Source organism: Paralichthys olivaceus, chromosome 9 (assembly GCF_024713975.1).
Source record: "Paralichthys olivaceus isolate ysfri-2021 chromosome 9, ASM2471397v2, whole genome shotgun sequence".
Lineage (NCBI taxonomy): Eukaryota > Metazoa > Chordata > Actinopteri > Pleuronectiformes > Paralichthyidae > Paralichthys > Paralichthys olivaceus.
The window spans coordinates 12,837,878-12,854,864 of record NC_091101.1 but is presented as its reverse complement, the minus strand read 5'-3'; the positions used below and the strand labels follow the sequence as shown (position 1 = coordinate 12,854,864).

General features: G+C 42.6%; 1 protein-coding gene across 1 annotated transcript; it reads right to left on the bottom strand.

Moving 5' to 3' along the window:
- Window positions 1-109: 109 nt before the first annotated feature.
- On the bottom strand, window positions 110-16,496 carry atp10b (ATPase phospholipid transporting 10B). Its single transcript, XM_020103094.2, has 21 exons — window positions 15,899-16,496; window positions 12,493-12,697; window positions 12,066-12,151; window positions 11,654-11,760; window positions 10,681-10,812; window positions 10,328-10,455; window positions 9,750-10,002; window positions 9,260-9,459; window positions 8,112-8,267; window positions 7,128-7,644; window positions 6,894-6,994; window positions 6,680-6,806; window positions 6,395-6,579; window positions 4,599-4,866; window positions 4,138-4,214; window positions 3,933-4,058; window positions 3,644-3,844; window positions 3,213-3,293; window positions 2,996-3,100; window positions 2,574-2,761; window positions 110-1,024 (listed from the first exon to the last, which is right to left on the bottom strand). Exons 1-21 carry the CDS (start codon window positions 16,306-16,308, stop codon window positions 718-720), a joined length of 3,960 nt encoding a protein of 1,319 aa, XP_019958653.2. The 5' UTR covers window positions 16,309-16,496; the 3' UTR covers window positions 110-717.
- Window positions 16,497-16,987: the final 491 nt, after the last annotated feature.

Below are 16,987 nucleotides of genomic sequence, written 5' to 3'. Positions count from 1 at the left end.
GTGGATTCGGCTTGTGCACACTCCATTTCCATAAAAAAAGCATCAGACTCTGCAGCTCAGGAGCCTTCACTTTCTTTTGAATTTACCTTTTTACTTGTTACATGTCACAGACATACACTCACAGGCACATTGGAAGGAAACAACATTATTTCTTCATCTATTCCTCAAATCTATGAGTCTTACAACCAAACTAATCACAGGCCCAGCCTATAAAAAGACATATTTTTTCATTCAGGCAAATTAAATTGAAAAATCTGTGAAGCACATGTCTGCCTCAGTGACAGGATGCATTGTGACTGTTTAGGGTATCTAGGTGAGCGGAATACATTAAACCAGCTAAGCATTTTGTTCTGGGAAAGTGGCACTTTTTTGGAGGGGTGGGTGGCATAACTAATTGGGTTACCACCGCTCTCAGAAAACCCATCAGGAAAGTAACAGGCTTATGTGTTCACTGTGGCAGCTTGTTATGATGAGTGTAAAGAGGAGAGGGCCTGCCTGCTTTTTGTCGAGCGGTTTATTACAAAATGAACGCATCACCTTAATCGATGATTAAGAAGTCGAAGAAGAAGAGGAGGAGTGATTCTTTCTAACTGCATTTATGTAAGACCACCTCTCCCCCCCCCACAAAAGGAAACATTACACTGGGATATCTCCACTTATGAGCCAATGCAGATTATTTACAATTTTCTAAATAAATAATCATACTGCTGTCCCCCGTCAAGTTACCAGCACATTTTTGTTACTTGTGTGTTCAGGCCTCTGATAGTTTGTGATGACATTCAGTGCAAATTCATCCTCCGTGATTTCAGAGGCAGTAGGAGACTGGGGATAAATGTCCACAGGGGTCTCCAGGGTGGGAGAGGGTGGGGTAGACAGCCTGGAGCGTTTGACATACCCTCCGCCCCTGAAGCCCCTCCACTCCTTGATCCACTGGTCCCTCGAGGACGGGTCCAGCCGGTCCAGATGCTTGGCTTGCATGAGCGGGGAGGGGGCGATAGAGTTCCTCAGCACGTGAAACACGTACCTGGGGGAGAGAGCATGGTGGTGAGAAAGTAGGCCAGTGAAAAATATGCGGCCCTTTGATGTAAATCAGAGCATTCCCTCTAAATATCAGCACTTTCAGACGCATCACCAAGCGAGAGGAAGACAGAGCCGTGGTGCAGTCATTCCTGACCTTCACAATTAACATTATTTATTAAAATCAGCCTCCGCTGTCTTTGCACCTACTATCTCAGAATTTAATGATCTGCACAAGTCAACGTGTATTCCTAAATAATACATAAATGATATGATTATAAGGGTAAATAGGTTTAAACAGGGGCAGAGCGTGTCTCCCAATCTTTCTGACTTAATCCCTTAGATATTTACTATTCTGATCCCTCATCATTGGTTATTATCTGTGTTTTGAGACATATTTTTGCGTGCTTTTCCCGAATGACCTTTAGCGTCCTAAATAATTAAATCCTCTGATAATTAAAAAACAGGTGAACTTGTATTAAACAGAGTTTTTTTTTTTCAAATTGCAAACTGCTCAGTGTGCAAAAACAATATTCAGATTAATTGATTGGTTGACCAACTGTTTTCATTTCATCAGTTAATTGTTTGAGTCAATTTGCAAAACCCTTCACTTGTACCAGCTTCTCTGATGTGGGGAGATGCTGTTTTTGTCTAGAAACCGATGTTTTGTGCGGTTTATATGACAAAGCAAAGCATCTGAAGTCACTAGCTTTGTAAAAGTGATCGATGGATTCTTTTGAGAAATTTTAAGACAAAATAATCATTAGTTGCTGCTTTAGTTACATATGGTCAACTTAAAAAAGCACCACTCTGACATATCTTACTTGTTTCCTCTATCAGTGAGATCTCTCACATTTTGTCTAATAAATTGAATATCTTGGCTGTGAATTAAATGTGTAGGCTGGCAGCTATTTATTTCATAATTTGTACATATACCAGGGGAGAAAAGTGAGGAGAAAATAAGGAAAACTGAAGGAACTGCTGCTTACATGCCCTTGAAAGATGTGTGATGGGGGACGGTATGTATGACGGTATGTATGTGAAAAAATTGAGTGCAAGGTCTAACACTCCCCTTATGAAACTACATTTAAATTCACAGGATCCAGATATCTATTAGGAACTATGCCAAATTACACACACTCATTAATAACAGTCCCCTTCACATGTCTGATTCATCACGATCAATGAATTATTCTCTGAGAAATCAAGGAATATGTTTAAAAATGCCCTTTCTCACAATGTTAAACAAAGTACAAAAGATTCCTGCATCTGCTTCCTTATCTGGATCCACACCAAAATAAAACAAATTCTTGCTTGGGTCATGCCCCCCCCCCTCCACAAAATTTTATAGTAATCTGTTGAGTTGTTTTGCACAATCCCGCTAACACACAAAAAAACACTGACAAAAACAGTATGTCCTTGGGGGTAAAAGAATTATTAGAGAGTATATTCTCCATAGAACATTAAGGAATCACATATTATAGATTCTGTGACAGTGACAGTGACAAGACCATGTTGATCCCCCCTCTGTTTCCAGAGCGACGGACTGATCGTACCTGGGAAGCAGAGCCACCACAGTGGTGATGATACAGATAAGGTAGAACATGGGGTCGGCCATCTGGCGCTGGAGGATCCAGTATGGGTTGGACGGAGGGTTACAGGTGATGCAGATGGCGCTGTAGGCCAGCGTCACGATGAAGTACACCGCCACACTGCCCAGCATGATCACCCAATGAACCACCGTCTGCAGATCAGATGCATAGAGCGGCAATAAGGTAAATTGAACCAATAACAATCCTTTCAGTGGTTCTGGTGCATTTCTTTGAAAAAGGTGGATAATGTTTTAAGATGTTATACAAACGACTGTGTAATAGCCTACAAATGCAGACTGACGGAATGTATTCAATGAGAGTTTTGGCTCACTGGGGGTTTGTTGTGATCCTATCTAGAAATAGATATCCATCAGGTCAGCACTCACCCAGGTTTTGATCTCTATTGACAGATGTAGCAGGATGGTAAATAGAGAGATTGTGTTCAAAGGAGTTCCAAAGGTAAAAACATCAATGTCTGAGTCCTGGTAAGCCTGAGGGAGAAAAAACATAAACACATGTTGTCAAATGTGAAACAGAAAATGGAATAAAATAACTCAGAGGATGAACCATGACAGACGCATCAAGTGAAACTGTTTCTCTCACCAAGTATGGAATGAAGAAGCAGATCAGACTCTGATAGAAAGCATCGAGAATGGAGATCCAGAAAGTCTTTATGTTGTATTCCTATAAAAAGACATACATATTAGTATGAAACACAAAACAGAACAACAACCAATCAATCAGGAGCATAATGATATAAACATGTAGCTATTGATCAGATTTTTATCTCCACCATTTAATGAGGTGATGTCATCTTTGTTTAGAGGCAAGATTATGCAAAAACTACTTGACCGATTACCAGGGAATTAGGTGGAAAGATGTAGTATGGGTTAGAAAAGAACCCATTAAAATTTGAAGTGAAACAGGATCAGGGGGCAGATCAAGGAAGTTTTTATTTATTTCTTTAATGGGATTTTTTGATTGGCCTAAAAAGAACTGTTGGGCCTTGGCGGAGGTATACAAGTGTCACTGACCCCTTCACCCTGTCCAGTCCTGTACAGTTCAGGAACACCTATCAGCATCTCTGCAGAGATGTCTTTGTCCATTATCCCGAACATGATGGGCGGTACGGAGGTGAAGAAGAGGTTAAAGAAAATCATCAGCCAGTAGTCGATCATGGCCGTGCCGGAGAAGCCGCAGTAGAACTGATACCAGAACAGGAGGTTCACATAGGCCTGAGGAACACACAGAGCTGCACGTGATTAGATGGAAAGTACGTTTAATCAGCAGCAGAGCCTTCAGATGCACAGTGACAAGACTCACCACATTCTTATAGAAGAAGTAAATGATCATGTTGGCCAGTCGTGTGTGGCACCAGTGCCCATGAACCAGGAGGAGTTTTTTCAGGTGTTTGAAGCGAGATATAGCGAAGTCACTTGCCATGACAGCCTTTGGGTGACAAACAGGATCATTATATGTCTTGGACAGTGAGAGGAGTGGAAGAAAACACATTTTCAAAGCCCCAGACCTGCATGCCCTCCTGACCCGATATCCCAATGCCGATATCAGCTGCTTGGATCATGTTGACGTCATTTGCACCATCACCTGAAGCAACAAAGAGGATATCAGTTCAATAATATGTTAGTCTTTTAAACTGCAGTTACATTCACTATTTCACTTTTTCCAAATGCATTTATTTGGGAATTTAATATGAGGTTTATGGAAAACTCTGCATGGGGGTGAAAACAAAACCTCCTTGGTGGAGGTATCCAGAACTCTTTTCACTTTCTCATGATTTCCACGACTCAGAAGACGCACAACAAAAGTTGTTTCCAAGAAATCTAATATTTTTTAACATCCAGTAGTGAGTAATAGATTTTTGCTGAAAATTGGCCGCAGATGTTTCATAAATCATATCATCCACCCAGCTAGCTTTTCCAGGATTACCAACCCTTGCTTTAAACGATTAGCTCCACACAAGTTTCTCACCAACAGCGAGGGTCATGACCTTGAGCTTCTCCCGCACTAGCTTCACCACGCTGCTCTTCTGTAAGGGTGTGACTCGGCAGCAGAGCACAGAGCGGCAGCGTTTCGCCAGGTCCACGAAGCGGTCCTGCAGGTCCGAGGACAGGACCATGGCCAGGGTGCGTCCGTCGATCACCAGAGAGATGTCTGGGGTCGTGTCCACGTTGCGAGGGTCTTCTCCGTACCGCCTCACCTCCTCCAGAGTACAGTCCAGGATGGATGTACAAATGATCTGGAAAACAACATCTTCATTTTCACAAAGCTTTATAATGCAGAGCTTTATTTGGAAAGGATTTGATCATTTAGAGGAAATCGAGAGAGAAATACAGATATAAAGTTTAGTTGGTTTTATTGGTGTTTTGTGACAGTTAACTGAATAAATCTGAGTCTCTTCCTCTGCAGGTTGTGGAGTTTGCTGGTAAAAGACATCACTTATGCTGTGGAGTCATGTTCATGATGTCTGAGTGTAGGCAGTTGCCAGGCTCTGGTCCCTTCACACCCATCGCTGTTGTCTGTAAATAACTCCTGCCTCTCAGCCAAAAGGAAAAACTAACAAGATTTAAAAAATGGGTCACATCCTGTTTTTATCCATCTGATCTTTCTAATGCTGACTAAATTTCATTAGGTGTGGTTGGGTGATAATGGTGGGAGAGCAGCCCTCAGGTGGTCTGGAGTTACAGTGGTAAAAAAAAAGTTCATTACCAATATGCCTTCACTCTGGATCATGAGAGAAGGGGTATTTCCTCTGAGGATTGAATATTAGACTGGCAATTAGATATGAAAGCATGAGGCATTGTGTGGAGGGTAGACCGCTCCATTCATCATCAATGACTGGTCCCATCTGAGAGTAGTGCAGCGGCCCCTTTGTTCCAGAAAAATCCCCCTGTATCCGTTAGAGCTGACAGGTAATATTGGTCTATTTGAGGCCGGGGATGATTAGACATGGTCAGGTTGTTATGAAGGGCTCATTCCTGTGCGACCAAGTCTTTAATGACCTCAGAGAAGCCGGGGGACCCCCCACACCTGACACCTGATCTCTCTCCGATCCAAATGTGAGGCTTTGACCTTTAAGTTAAAGTGGTCAAAAAGATGTGGCCACTTAAACTGAAATGAGACGAGCTCCGAGTTAAAACCTCTTGAACTTGCTGCTTGGAAAACACGTGGTTTGTCTTGAATAGCCCATCAAAAAAAAAAAAAAGCCTGCCCTGAAATATAAATCACGTCTTACTTCAACATATTTAAAAAGGCTGCATTTGTGTTTCTTGTTTTCTTTGATTTGCTAAATTCACCCATCTCTATAATTTCATGTGTCTGAAATTTAACCTTGGAAAAGATATTTTGCCCTTTGACCTGTTAGATCTCAGCCCTTTCTTAACTTCTCTACACTGACCCCAAAGAACAAAGAGTTGATTTGACTTCTTATTAATTTGAAATCTATTAAATCTGTCTCCTTCTATTTTATATATTGCTGAATCAATATTATTGTCACTTTTCTTTTTAATAACTTAGTTATATTTGTATTATAATATGTTGTGTCTTATTTGTTTCTATTGTACTTAATGTATTTAAAATATTCACTTATTTATTATTATTGATATATGATACAAATATTTAAATGTATTTTGTTTTTTATCTTGAAGCACATTGAGTTTATGTCGTAAGAAATATATCAGCGACACACTAACATTTATCATTGGTTGCAAGCAGCAGCTCTGAATCCACCAGTCAACCTTCAGAGATGCAGACAGCGTCCTCCTCACCTTGTTTTTGCAGCTCATGTTAATCACCAGGTCCTCATCTTCCAGCAGCCTGCAGGCATAGCCGATGTTGACAGCTGTCTCCGGCTTGTCACCGGTCAGCACCCACACCTGGATCCCTGCCTCCCGCAGCGCCACAATGGTGTCTGCGGCGCTCTCCTGGAGACGGTCCTCGATGCCCGTCGCCCCTACAGGAGGAGATATGTCCATAGTCATCTGCTGTGCTCATCACACAAACTTGCAATATGTTTTTACTTGTTCCTTAAATGAATAACTGATGTATGTTACCCAGCAGGGAGAGGTTTGTCTCCAGCTGCACAGCATTGTCCATGATGAGCTCCTCTCTGTTTTCTATTGCAGCCTGAGCTCTCTGTCTGTTCAGTGACCAGCTTGCATATGCTTTGTCACTCACAACCTGCAGCACACACAGAGAAAACACTAAACAGAGCTCGAGTTGTATAAGAACATGATGCTGGTGAATATAACGTATATGATTATGCACCTTCTTTGTGATGCAAAGTGTTCGCAGCCCTTCTTTAGCGTAGCAGTCAAGGTGATGCTGAGTATCAGCTGCTATATTCCTCTTGGTCCCACGGAGGTGCTCTGGAAGTAATAAGACAGGTGTATTTATATCATTTCATTTTGAGTTATGAAGAGGCCCCGGGAGTCTCAGTGTTGCTTAATGCATGTGAAAAATGTAATGAAAGTGAGTGAATGTGCTTCCACTGGTACACACCTGCATACGGTGTGCCGAGCAGCTCCATGATAGCATAGTCTGCACCTTTAGTGTACAGCACACACTCTCTGGTGATTGGGTGACGCACCAACACAGACATTCTCTTCCTGTTGGAGTCAAAGGCTAAGGTGTCCAGCACCTCAAACACCAGGTCCTCCCCAGACGGGAGCCTCACTGTCACACTGTCAGGGGTGCGGGCCAACAGAGTGAAGCCATATGCATTGGCTGCGTACACCAGGGCGGCCTCATCCGGACTCTCCGCCTCGTAGCTGAGATTATCTGAGGACAGAGCATGGACCGCAAGTGTTTGGAGCCCATTGGTGTTTCCAGTCTTCTCATTCTTTAAAGGTGGATTAAAATCCTCCTCTACAACTAAGTCCTCTGAGAAGAAACGCTTTTGCTTTGGTTTGCGCTGCCTCGAGGTGAAAATGTGGCAGAGAGAGCCGGCTCTTTTCACCAGGCTGGATATAGTGTCCAGAGGGTTGCTTGTGTGTCTGTGGTGTGGGAGCCCACTCACCTGAAACAAGGAATATTTTTGTCATGAGATTATTTTTACCTACACACACACACATATGAAAACACAGCAGACCTCTTAAAAACCACTGTCAGCTATTTTCCACTCGTTAATTTCAAACTCAAGGGAAAACACACTGATTTCTCCGATCTGCCAGAGCTCAGAGCAGCACAGTCAGGAGAAACCAGGGCTCAGATTAATACTGTGGCTAATTTAGTGAAGACTCAGATCATTTACAACCGGGCTTTAAAAATGATGGATATTTGTGCAGCTGATCATAGAGGAACCAAATCATTTATCAAAACTGTCACAATTAAACAAAATATCTGAGGTCAAAAAGATTTCATAGATTGCAGTTTAAGTTTGCACGTTGAGAATTTCGTCAGAACAAATCCTTCGTCCATCTTTTTGTTCCTGACTGCACTTCGTCTGTACAACCCATCCACAGTCACAGCAAACTGAGCCCTCACCCTCTGTCTCGGAGCTGTTGCCATGGAAACCACCACAGTGTTGCAAATGGCGAGAGCCAGAAAGAAGTCCATGTAGGGATCTATCAGCCGGCCGCTGCTGCACTCTGCCCCGCTAATCTGCTGAAGCAGCTTCCTGTCTGGAATCACCTCAGTTTCCTGTTGGAGTAGAAAGTTAATCACTTTGTTAATTAAAAGCTCACGCTGATAAACTTGTTCTTGCTTACACTCGCCTTTCACTGATTTGATGCGACAGGACTGGGAGAAAGTTTTAAGCTTTTAACCTTTTCCTCTGGTTTTGTTTTGTCGAAGCACAGACGGAACGAAAGAAAAGGAAAATAGGACGTTTTCATTCATAGAACATTTCTGCTCTGTTAGAGACACAGCATGAGGAGAACTAAAGATGAGCCCTGTGCTGCCGTCTTCTGTCTCAGTTGGTTCTTCCAGGACTTTGCGGACAAAAATAGACACAGAGATACTGTACCTGTATACTAACAATGACTAATCTATAGTGCACGTTTACAGTTAATGTGACATCAGTGCTTCGTGCCAAATGGCGCCCAGCAGGACCATATGTCCCGTCACAGACATAGGGGCAGCTTTGGGCCAAAATGCATGTGCTCATCACAGACACCTAGCAGCTCGGCCATCTGCAATGGGCACTGGGACCACGAGGCCTTCTGACACAAGGAGGGGACAGATTTGGGTAAACAAGTGGCAGCTTGAGGTCCTTTATGTGTGGAGTCAGACATGAAATAATAACACGTAAGGAGGGGGCTCTTATTTTGAAACTGGACCGGGCAAGTTTTAAATATCAAATTAAATAAATTAGTATTTATCCTAATGACCCAATAAGTGGAGACAATTTGAAGGAAAGAAACAGAACCAATATTCCATCAGGTGGGAGTACACCTTGGTAAATCTACAATGAAAATCTGTGACAAATGGATTTTGTCTTCATCTATATTGAAATATTTTTTGTTAGCTTTGTGATCAACTAGCAACCTGTCAAGTTTGTCTCCCAGGGGAATGAATGGACAATGTCTGAGCTCATGAGCTGTCAGGTGAGCTGATGACCATTAAACCATAACCACACCCCACTGTGAATGAAATAATCGGCGTCTTCTTCCCTTCCTGAGCGGTCATCTTACCAGCGGACTACTGAAGGCTGCATTTGTCTGGGCATTTCCAAAGAACCTGCTCTTGTGTCTGCTGCAGGCTTGATGTTGTTTGTCTTCAGGGTTGTTGTCCTCTGAATTCAGTGACCATCCAGTGCGTGAGGGTTGTGGCCGCTGGTTGAAGATGATCTCCTCCTCTGACTCCGGTTCATCAAGGACAGTTAGACGTATTGCTGCAAAAATCCCCAAAACCATGTTGATACGTAGAATAGACACTGTCTATGGCCTCTATGTCAGGTTATGTTCAAATGTGGAAACCTTGGATCTGCACCAAATAATCTATGTGAAATAAAATAAAACGTAAAGTTTCATGGAAATCCTTCAGGTTTTTGTATAATTTTAAAAGCAAACAAACCAACAGACAAACAGAGTTAATACATAATGGCCTGAGTGCAAAGCAGTACACGGTTCTTTAACCGCGCTTTTTTATTTTTTAAAAAAAAGTCTTTAATTGAAGTTTTACCGTTCTCTTTGTGTGAGTACTCGGTGCCCATGATGGAGCATCGGCGAAACACCATTTTGTTTTCAGTGAGGGTGCCAGTCTTGTCTGAGAAGATGTATTCAATCTGTCCCAGGTCCTCTGTGATGTTCAGGGCCTTACACTGCATGCGACTGTCAGTCTCCTCATCGTACAGATCAACGTCATTGGTGATGAAGAAAATCTGACCGATCTTCACCAGCTCAATGGACACGTACAGGGAGATGGGTATCAGGACCTGGAGAGGAGAGGAGAGGAGAGGAGAGGAGAGGAGAGGAGAGGAAAGGAGAGGAAAGGAGAGGAGTGATGGGAAGTAACAAACGCAAAAGACAAAGGGCAAAGATAAGAAAAAGGAAGTATGTCGGGGAAATGCGAGGAGAAGAGATTGCCAGGTGGGATTAAAAAAGAAGAGAATGAAGAGGAAAAAAGAAGATGGATGAGAAAAGAGGGGGAAGTAATGGAGACAGGAGGAGGGAGAGGAGTCATTTAATGATTTTCATATTAATAAAAACACACTGCCTTTAGTCCTGATTACTCTGTGACACACAGTCAGACTCCTCCACCTGCAGCAGGATGATCATGGTGAAGAACATGTAGAAGCCAGACAGAGCAGGACTGTCCAGGTGACCCGTGCTTTGGGGGACCAGGTAAGGGGGCACAGCGGGCAGCGCCTGCAGCCATAAGAAGTGACCTGCATGTGGGAGGACAGAGGGATTAATCACAGCGAGCAACACGCAGGGAGGAGAGCTATTTTTGGCGCCACACCTTCCCCCGTCTCCTCCCTGAGTTTGGGCCTGTGGCCAAAGAGTTTTTTTCTGGATTGAAAATTAAACATCCCCTCATAAATGTGAGAGCATTAATCATGAACCAGTCAGCAAGGTGGTTTTATAGTTAAGTTATGCACTTCATCACTGACCTACTGCCCCGATGAGACACATGACGAATAGAAGAATGACGCAGAAGATGACGTCTATGTTCAGCTTCCGCTCTAGTTTGCTGCGCTTGTACCTCGGCCCGTTGTTGTTGAGCATGGACTTGGCTTCGTGTCCTAAAGGTGGGTTCAGAAGGTGTTGATTCAATTACCAGCAGGCATGTTACATGGTCAGTGAACACACAGAGAAATGAATTCCAATTTATCTTCAAACATGACAAAAGAGCAGAGCTGTAGCTTTGATTATAGACGCTGAGGTCATGTCCTCTGTAACATTCAGGCAGATCTGATGGCCTGATGTTTTGATATTAGGTTGGTCCACCACTTTGGTCCAGCCATGGAATAATATTCTATACAGACTTCCATGGTCCCCAGAGGATGAATCCTTGTGACTTTAATGATTCTCTTACTTTTCATCTTATATTTCCAGCAGATCAAAGTTGAATTTAAATGAAATTAACAAATGTATCTTAACATTATTGGGATGGATTGTCACAAACTTTGTGCAGTCATGGTCCCCAGGGGATGAATCCTTCACGTGACTTCAGTGATCATCTACTTTTTATCAAATAACTCCAGCAGCTTAAAGTTTACACATATCCAATGAATGACTGTATCTCAACATCAGTGATGAGGATGAGTCATAGTAATCCAAGTAATAGGTGTTCCTATAACTTTTATTTAATTTGATTGAAAGGTCAAAAGTTCAGTTTGCCCAAAACTTTGTTTATGACTTAATAACTGTTAGCGAGGCCAAAGGTAAGACTTGTTTCATTGTTTGCCATGACTGAATTTGTAAAAACACTTATAGCATATTTGATTTTTTTTTAAACATTTGTTGTAGGGAGGTTGGGGTTGTGTTAAGGAAACTTTGATTCATGACGTCAGCCCATGCAGGCTATGGCCCTGAACAAAAACATAGCTCAATTTAACAGCAGCTGGAAAGTAGAGAATATACCTGCATACACCACAAAGCCCACAGCATGGTCCGTGTTTCTCACTGTGCAGCCTCGAAGCAGCAGACTCTCCAGTCCAGCACCCACCTTCTGTTTATCAGGTTTCTCTCTGCAGCAAGAGAAAGTGAGAAACCTCCTTTGTACTGTCAGATCGTGTTAGATATTCATTACTTCTTATATATACAGCCCATTAGCAATTCTCCTGCTTTACGGCCATGCTTGAACAGCATGGGTAGACCATCTGTAGGCATGTGGTGCCTGAGGAAATCGATTATAGTCTATTACAGCCACAATAATGCCTCTGGTAGCATCAGAAAGTGCATCGAGTGGGTTGGAATTAGTTTTGCTCAGCTGCTCTGAAAGGCTCAAAGAAACTGTTTGGGGGTCGGCGTGATCTGTGTATTTGATACTCACACATAACACTTGAAATGATTCAGATTGATGTTGGGCTTCTCGCACACTATGATGCTGTTGAAGCTTTCAGGTTCAAATTCAGGATCCTGGGAGGTGAGAAGATGAAGTCACCACAAGACAGACAGAAAGTTTTTGAATGTAACGGAACGTAACCTGAATTTCAAGAATGACATAATGATTATTTCATGCAGCAGTGACAGCTATGGCTCAAAAATATTCATTTACAGGACGTAAACGGTCAGGAATGTTCTCTATGTGTCACAGCTGTCTTCAACATATGAAAAGGAACTGCAGTTACACTAAGTCATAATAGGTGCATGTCACAGTTACCGCTAATGTGTGTTAAATGCAGTAAGGAGGCGGAGAAAAGGTGAAGCAGCTGTGAGGAAAGACCAAATGAAAGCAAGTTATGGTAAATATGCCTCACTGAGATGCAGACGCCAGGCACCACCCTCCTCTGCTTCAGATTGGTCTCTCCGTCCAGATTGGCCGTTTCTATGAGACAAACGCCATTGGGGTCCGATGTGTACAGGAGCAGGAGGTCTGCTGGGACGATCTCGTTGCAGACGATCTTCACAAAATCTCCCACTCGTACGTCCTTCCAACGCCTCTCCATAAACTCTTTCTCTGTCCTGAGTTCAGAGGTGTCAGATACCAACAGTCATTACAGGCAGCGTTGTCCAAAGACGAAGTCCATAGCAATATCAGCATTATTGGTGTATTTGGTCAGTGTTCGTGCACTTACAACTCATCCAAAATTCAGATGAAAGACTTTTAATCAAATCTCAACAGCCCACATCCCCACTGTTCTTAAATCTTTACACTGGCTGCTTGGGAGCCACAGTACAGACCAATACAACTCTGCGAGACCCCTGAGATCACTGGTGGTCTGCTCGTGATGCGCAGGGTAAAATCAAAACATGAAGAAGAGGCTTTCGATCACTATTCATCTCAGCCCTGGAAGCCACTGCCTGATGGTCTTAGGAATGCTCCATCCAGTGTAATTTTTGAAATTGCATTTAATAAAACTATTCTGCAAGATCATACCAGCACTGGTAATGGACTCTGGACCCATCATTGTATTTTATTGTATTTAAAAAAAATTATTTTACAAATTTCTATCGAGTTCATTAATTTTCCCCCCTCAAATTATTTTTAAATTTCCATTCAGATTTTTCCTTTTTTTTCCCTCGTCTAATTTACCTCTTTTCTTCCACTTTGAAAAATCTCTTTTATTTAGCTTGAGAATTGTTTTAAACTTGACTTTTTCATTTTCAAGTTGATCTGTTTTAATCTTGTCTCTGTGTTGTTTTAATGTCCCTGTACAGCATCTTGAATCTACCTCTGTGTATGAAATGTGCTTTATAAATAAAACTGCCTTGCCTTCATGCGGTCAAATGAAATATTAAAAGAAAAATCTCTGCAAAAACTTGAGCGATGAAATGAAAATATCAGTGCTTCAGGTGTGGTAAATACGTTTTACAGCGAGGTAACTTTTACAGGAATAAACTGTTCCAGAGTCGAACACATGCTTTTTGGTTTGAACTTTTACATCAAGCTGCCTCACCACCAGTGACAGAGAGCTGCAGGTATGCTGTCCTGCATGTAGGACCTGATTATTGGGTGGCGGCCACATAACACCACACCTCGACCCAAGCAATGCAGTAAGTGGGTGTGTGTGTATTTTTAGAGCATTGTATTTTGACTATATACGTGTGAGGTTGTACAAATATTTTTTCTGCTGACAGGAAAGATCCATTTCTTAAAAGTGTGTTGTGTGCTTTCACGTCACAGTCTCAGGTACACCCCAGGCACGGCTGAGATTTAAATTAATTCCACTCACATCTCTGTATAATTCCTGTCTAAAGGCTTTTCCACATCTGAAAGTCCATGTCTTTGTTACATTGTTCACATTTGATCGAGTTAGTTTTGGTTTCTGTGGTTATCAAGATATACTGCTCTATCTAATGAACATAACATTTTGATATAAATAAACAAATGGGATAGTATGTGTTAATTAATGAGCTTAAGAGGTGTTGATAGCTAAATGTTGTTTGCATTTTATGGCCTTGCTATTTCTTTAGCTAAACGAACTAGCTGCTTCATATTTAAATGCATAGATATAAAACAGGTATTATCTTTTCATCTCAACTATTTGCAAGAAACCAAATAAAAGTATTTCCTTGTATCCCACCTGCATTGCACAGCAATATTTCTCTTTGTCTTATCATCCGATTCTTCCATCAGATTAATATTTTGTATATTAAGTTGAACACAAAAGTGATGATGGATAGACAGATCCTTCTTAATGGACCTTTTAAACCTGATAATATGCAGAATTTCCATACAAAACAAGTATTGATATAGTGACATTCATACATGGTGGAGGAGAAACAACCTTTAAGGACAACAGACAGGAGCAGTCTGTCAGTGAGATGTGGAGACTGGTTTTAAAACTGACAATGACATACAACAGCGTGATTAACAGCTGGCGTGTTTCGTGTTCAGTGCGCTTGAGCTCAGGTGGACTGACAAGAGTTTGAGATTGAGACGAGATAGATACGATGACACTGAAGATAAGGCCCGTCATGCTCAAACACACTTCACACCTCTGTAAAAGTAACGTGGGTGGTCGGTGATGAGAAATATACATGCGTGGCATGACTAAGAGTTAAATCCCTCTGTTCTGACTGTTTTCCATGTGAGCTTTCACATGAACTGCAAGGTTAAGTGGCAGATTTACGAGCACTCGTCCATCATGTGTGTTCAAAGTGGTTTCCTGTTGCTGTCAGACAGATAAACTTCACCTACGTAGAGAGAAAGACATGTGAACTAGTCTGTGTGGAAAACCCAAAATGTATTCTCGAGCCTCCTCTTGAAACATTTGTATACTTCAAAGAAATCCCAGCCAATCGATTTTGCTCTAATCTTTACAAGCCCAAAATGAAGCTTTAGCATGCCCACCCAGCGATCGAGCCACGAGAGACAGCGAGAGATGGCGAGAGCATGCTCATGACTCAACTGCTGTTTATCTGATTGCGTGAGGCAGAGACGACTAGTGTCCGCTAACAGGCCCGGAGGGACTGACGTGTTCGCTGAAGTGTCCGAAGCTGCTTCTGGAGTCTGCACTTCAGGCCACCTGGACCCTATCGCCACAAACACACTCACACATAAACACACACATACACACGACGCAGGCTTTTATCGCCCTGAGCTGAGACTGCATCCCTGCTGTTGACCCTCAGTGGGCACTTTATGTGACAGGAAGCAGCTGCTGGTTAATGATGATGAAGCCTTCCAGAGGTTTGATCTGTGACGAGTCATCATCAGAGGAGTCTCCATCACGTCATATTCAGAAAAACAAAATCCCCTCCCTTCTATCTCATCTCCAATATCCCAGCAGTGAAAGGGTTGAAAATGACACTGTTCATCCTTGTTGTGAATTATTCATTTTCTCACCAGTAATTCAAAAATAGATAACCGCTAACCTTACTGTCTTTGCTGATGTAACACCCAGATGAGGGTTTCATCAAATGTGCACAATGCGATGGAGAGAGATATTGTTGTGCAGCTCTTCAAAAGAGGAATAATCTCCCACACATTTTCTATTTCTAAGTCAAAAATTCCCACGGGTGCTGGAATGCAGAGGAGGTAAAACACACACAACCGTGCGGGATCTACACACTCACACAGACATCAACACGCTGGGTGATAAGAATCACAAACACAAATGTGGAGGAACTGTTAATGCACCAACAGTGCTTCCACTCGCCACACTATGCATGTGGCAGCACACACTATACTCAGTTCGTGACGGCCTTTGAGTCGTTTACCTGCTATAGATGAAGCACGGTGTGTTGTTGAGCTTCCTGTCTGACTTGTACCTCCTGAAGTCCTCCCAGGCATCCTTCAAGGCCGTCAGAGACAGGATGACACAAATAGGAATAAGAGCTACCTCGGGCTGAAACGCATTCACCACAGGGACAAAGTTCAGAATAGCTAGGCCCACGAAGTAGAGGTTGGCCAGACGATGGAACTGCTCAAAGAGGTTCATGGGGATGAAGAGGAGCAGGGTGTATTTGGTGGTCTTGATGGCGTTTCCAAGAAAGTAGCGGTTGGGTTGCTTTGCCTTCTCTAGTCCCTCATAAGGCAGATTGGACACCAAGTTGCGGAGGTCCTTCTGCCTTGCCCTCTGACCTTCCAGAGCATCCCTGACCACAGCCAGGGGGCTCCTCCACGTCATGGCTGCTCCGTCTGTTTTCCTTTTGCCTCCTCTCACCAACTTCTCCTTCCCATCCTCTCAATATCAATCACTGTGGGTCGAAGAGACTCGTCTCTGGTTCATCCTCTTCCTCAGTGTTACAACTTCTGTGTGAGAGTGCGAGGCCTAATGCCAAGTTAAAACTGCACACCAAGCCCTCGTCTGAGTCCGCCTCTTGCGTTGACAGGTATGTTTGCATTCCTTGAGTGAAGCTGTTGACTGTCCTCATGGAGGAGGGAAATAAAGGCAGCTAATTACACTCACTCATAAGCTGTGAGTTCTGCAGTGACTCAGCTCAATTAAATTTTTCCATCAATAATTTCATTTCAGTAGAAAGATTGAACCAGTAACACGATTTCAACCTATCCTTAGTAGTCCCTCAAGCCGCAGAAATGTGAGTCAGTGATACCTGATAAGAGTCTTAACTGCCATTGATACTTCATGTTGATGTTGCGCATGAAATTAAATACTCAAAATGTGCTGATACACTGAAAAAAAGACTCAAATGAGCTGACGGTCCAATATTTACAGCTGATAATTGGAGCAGTTGGGAATGAGGAGATCTGAACTGAGTCCACAATGTTGATAAATAAGGAAGAGATTAGTTTCTTCATTTATGTGCATAAGAAAATCCTGTCCCACCTACATACTGAGAGGTCAG

Coding starts and splice junctions, on each gene's coding strand:
- atp10b (XM_020103094.2), bottom strand. CDS start 16,308: ATGACGTGGAGGAGCCCCCTGGCTGTGGTCAGGGATGCTCTGGAAGGT. Junction 12,698..15,898: donor CCGTGCTTCATCTATAGCAG/GTAAACGACTCA, acceptor CTCTGAACTCAG/GACAGAGAAAGAGTTTATGG. Junction 4,867..6,394: donor ACATGAGCTGCAAAAACAAG/GTGAGGAGGACG, acceptor GTTGTTTTCCAG/ATCATTTGTACATCCATCCT.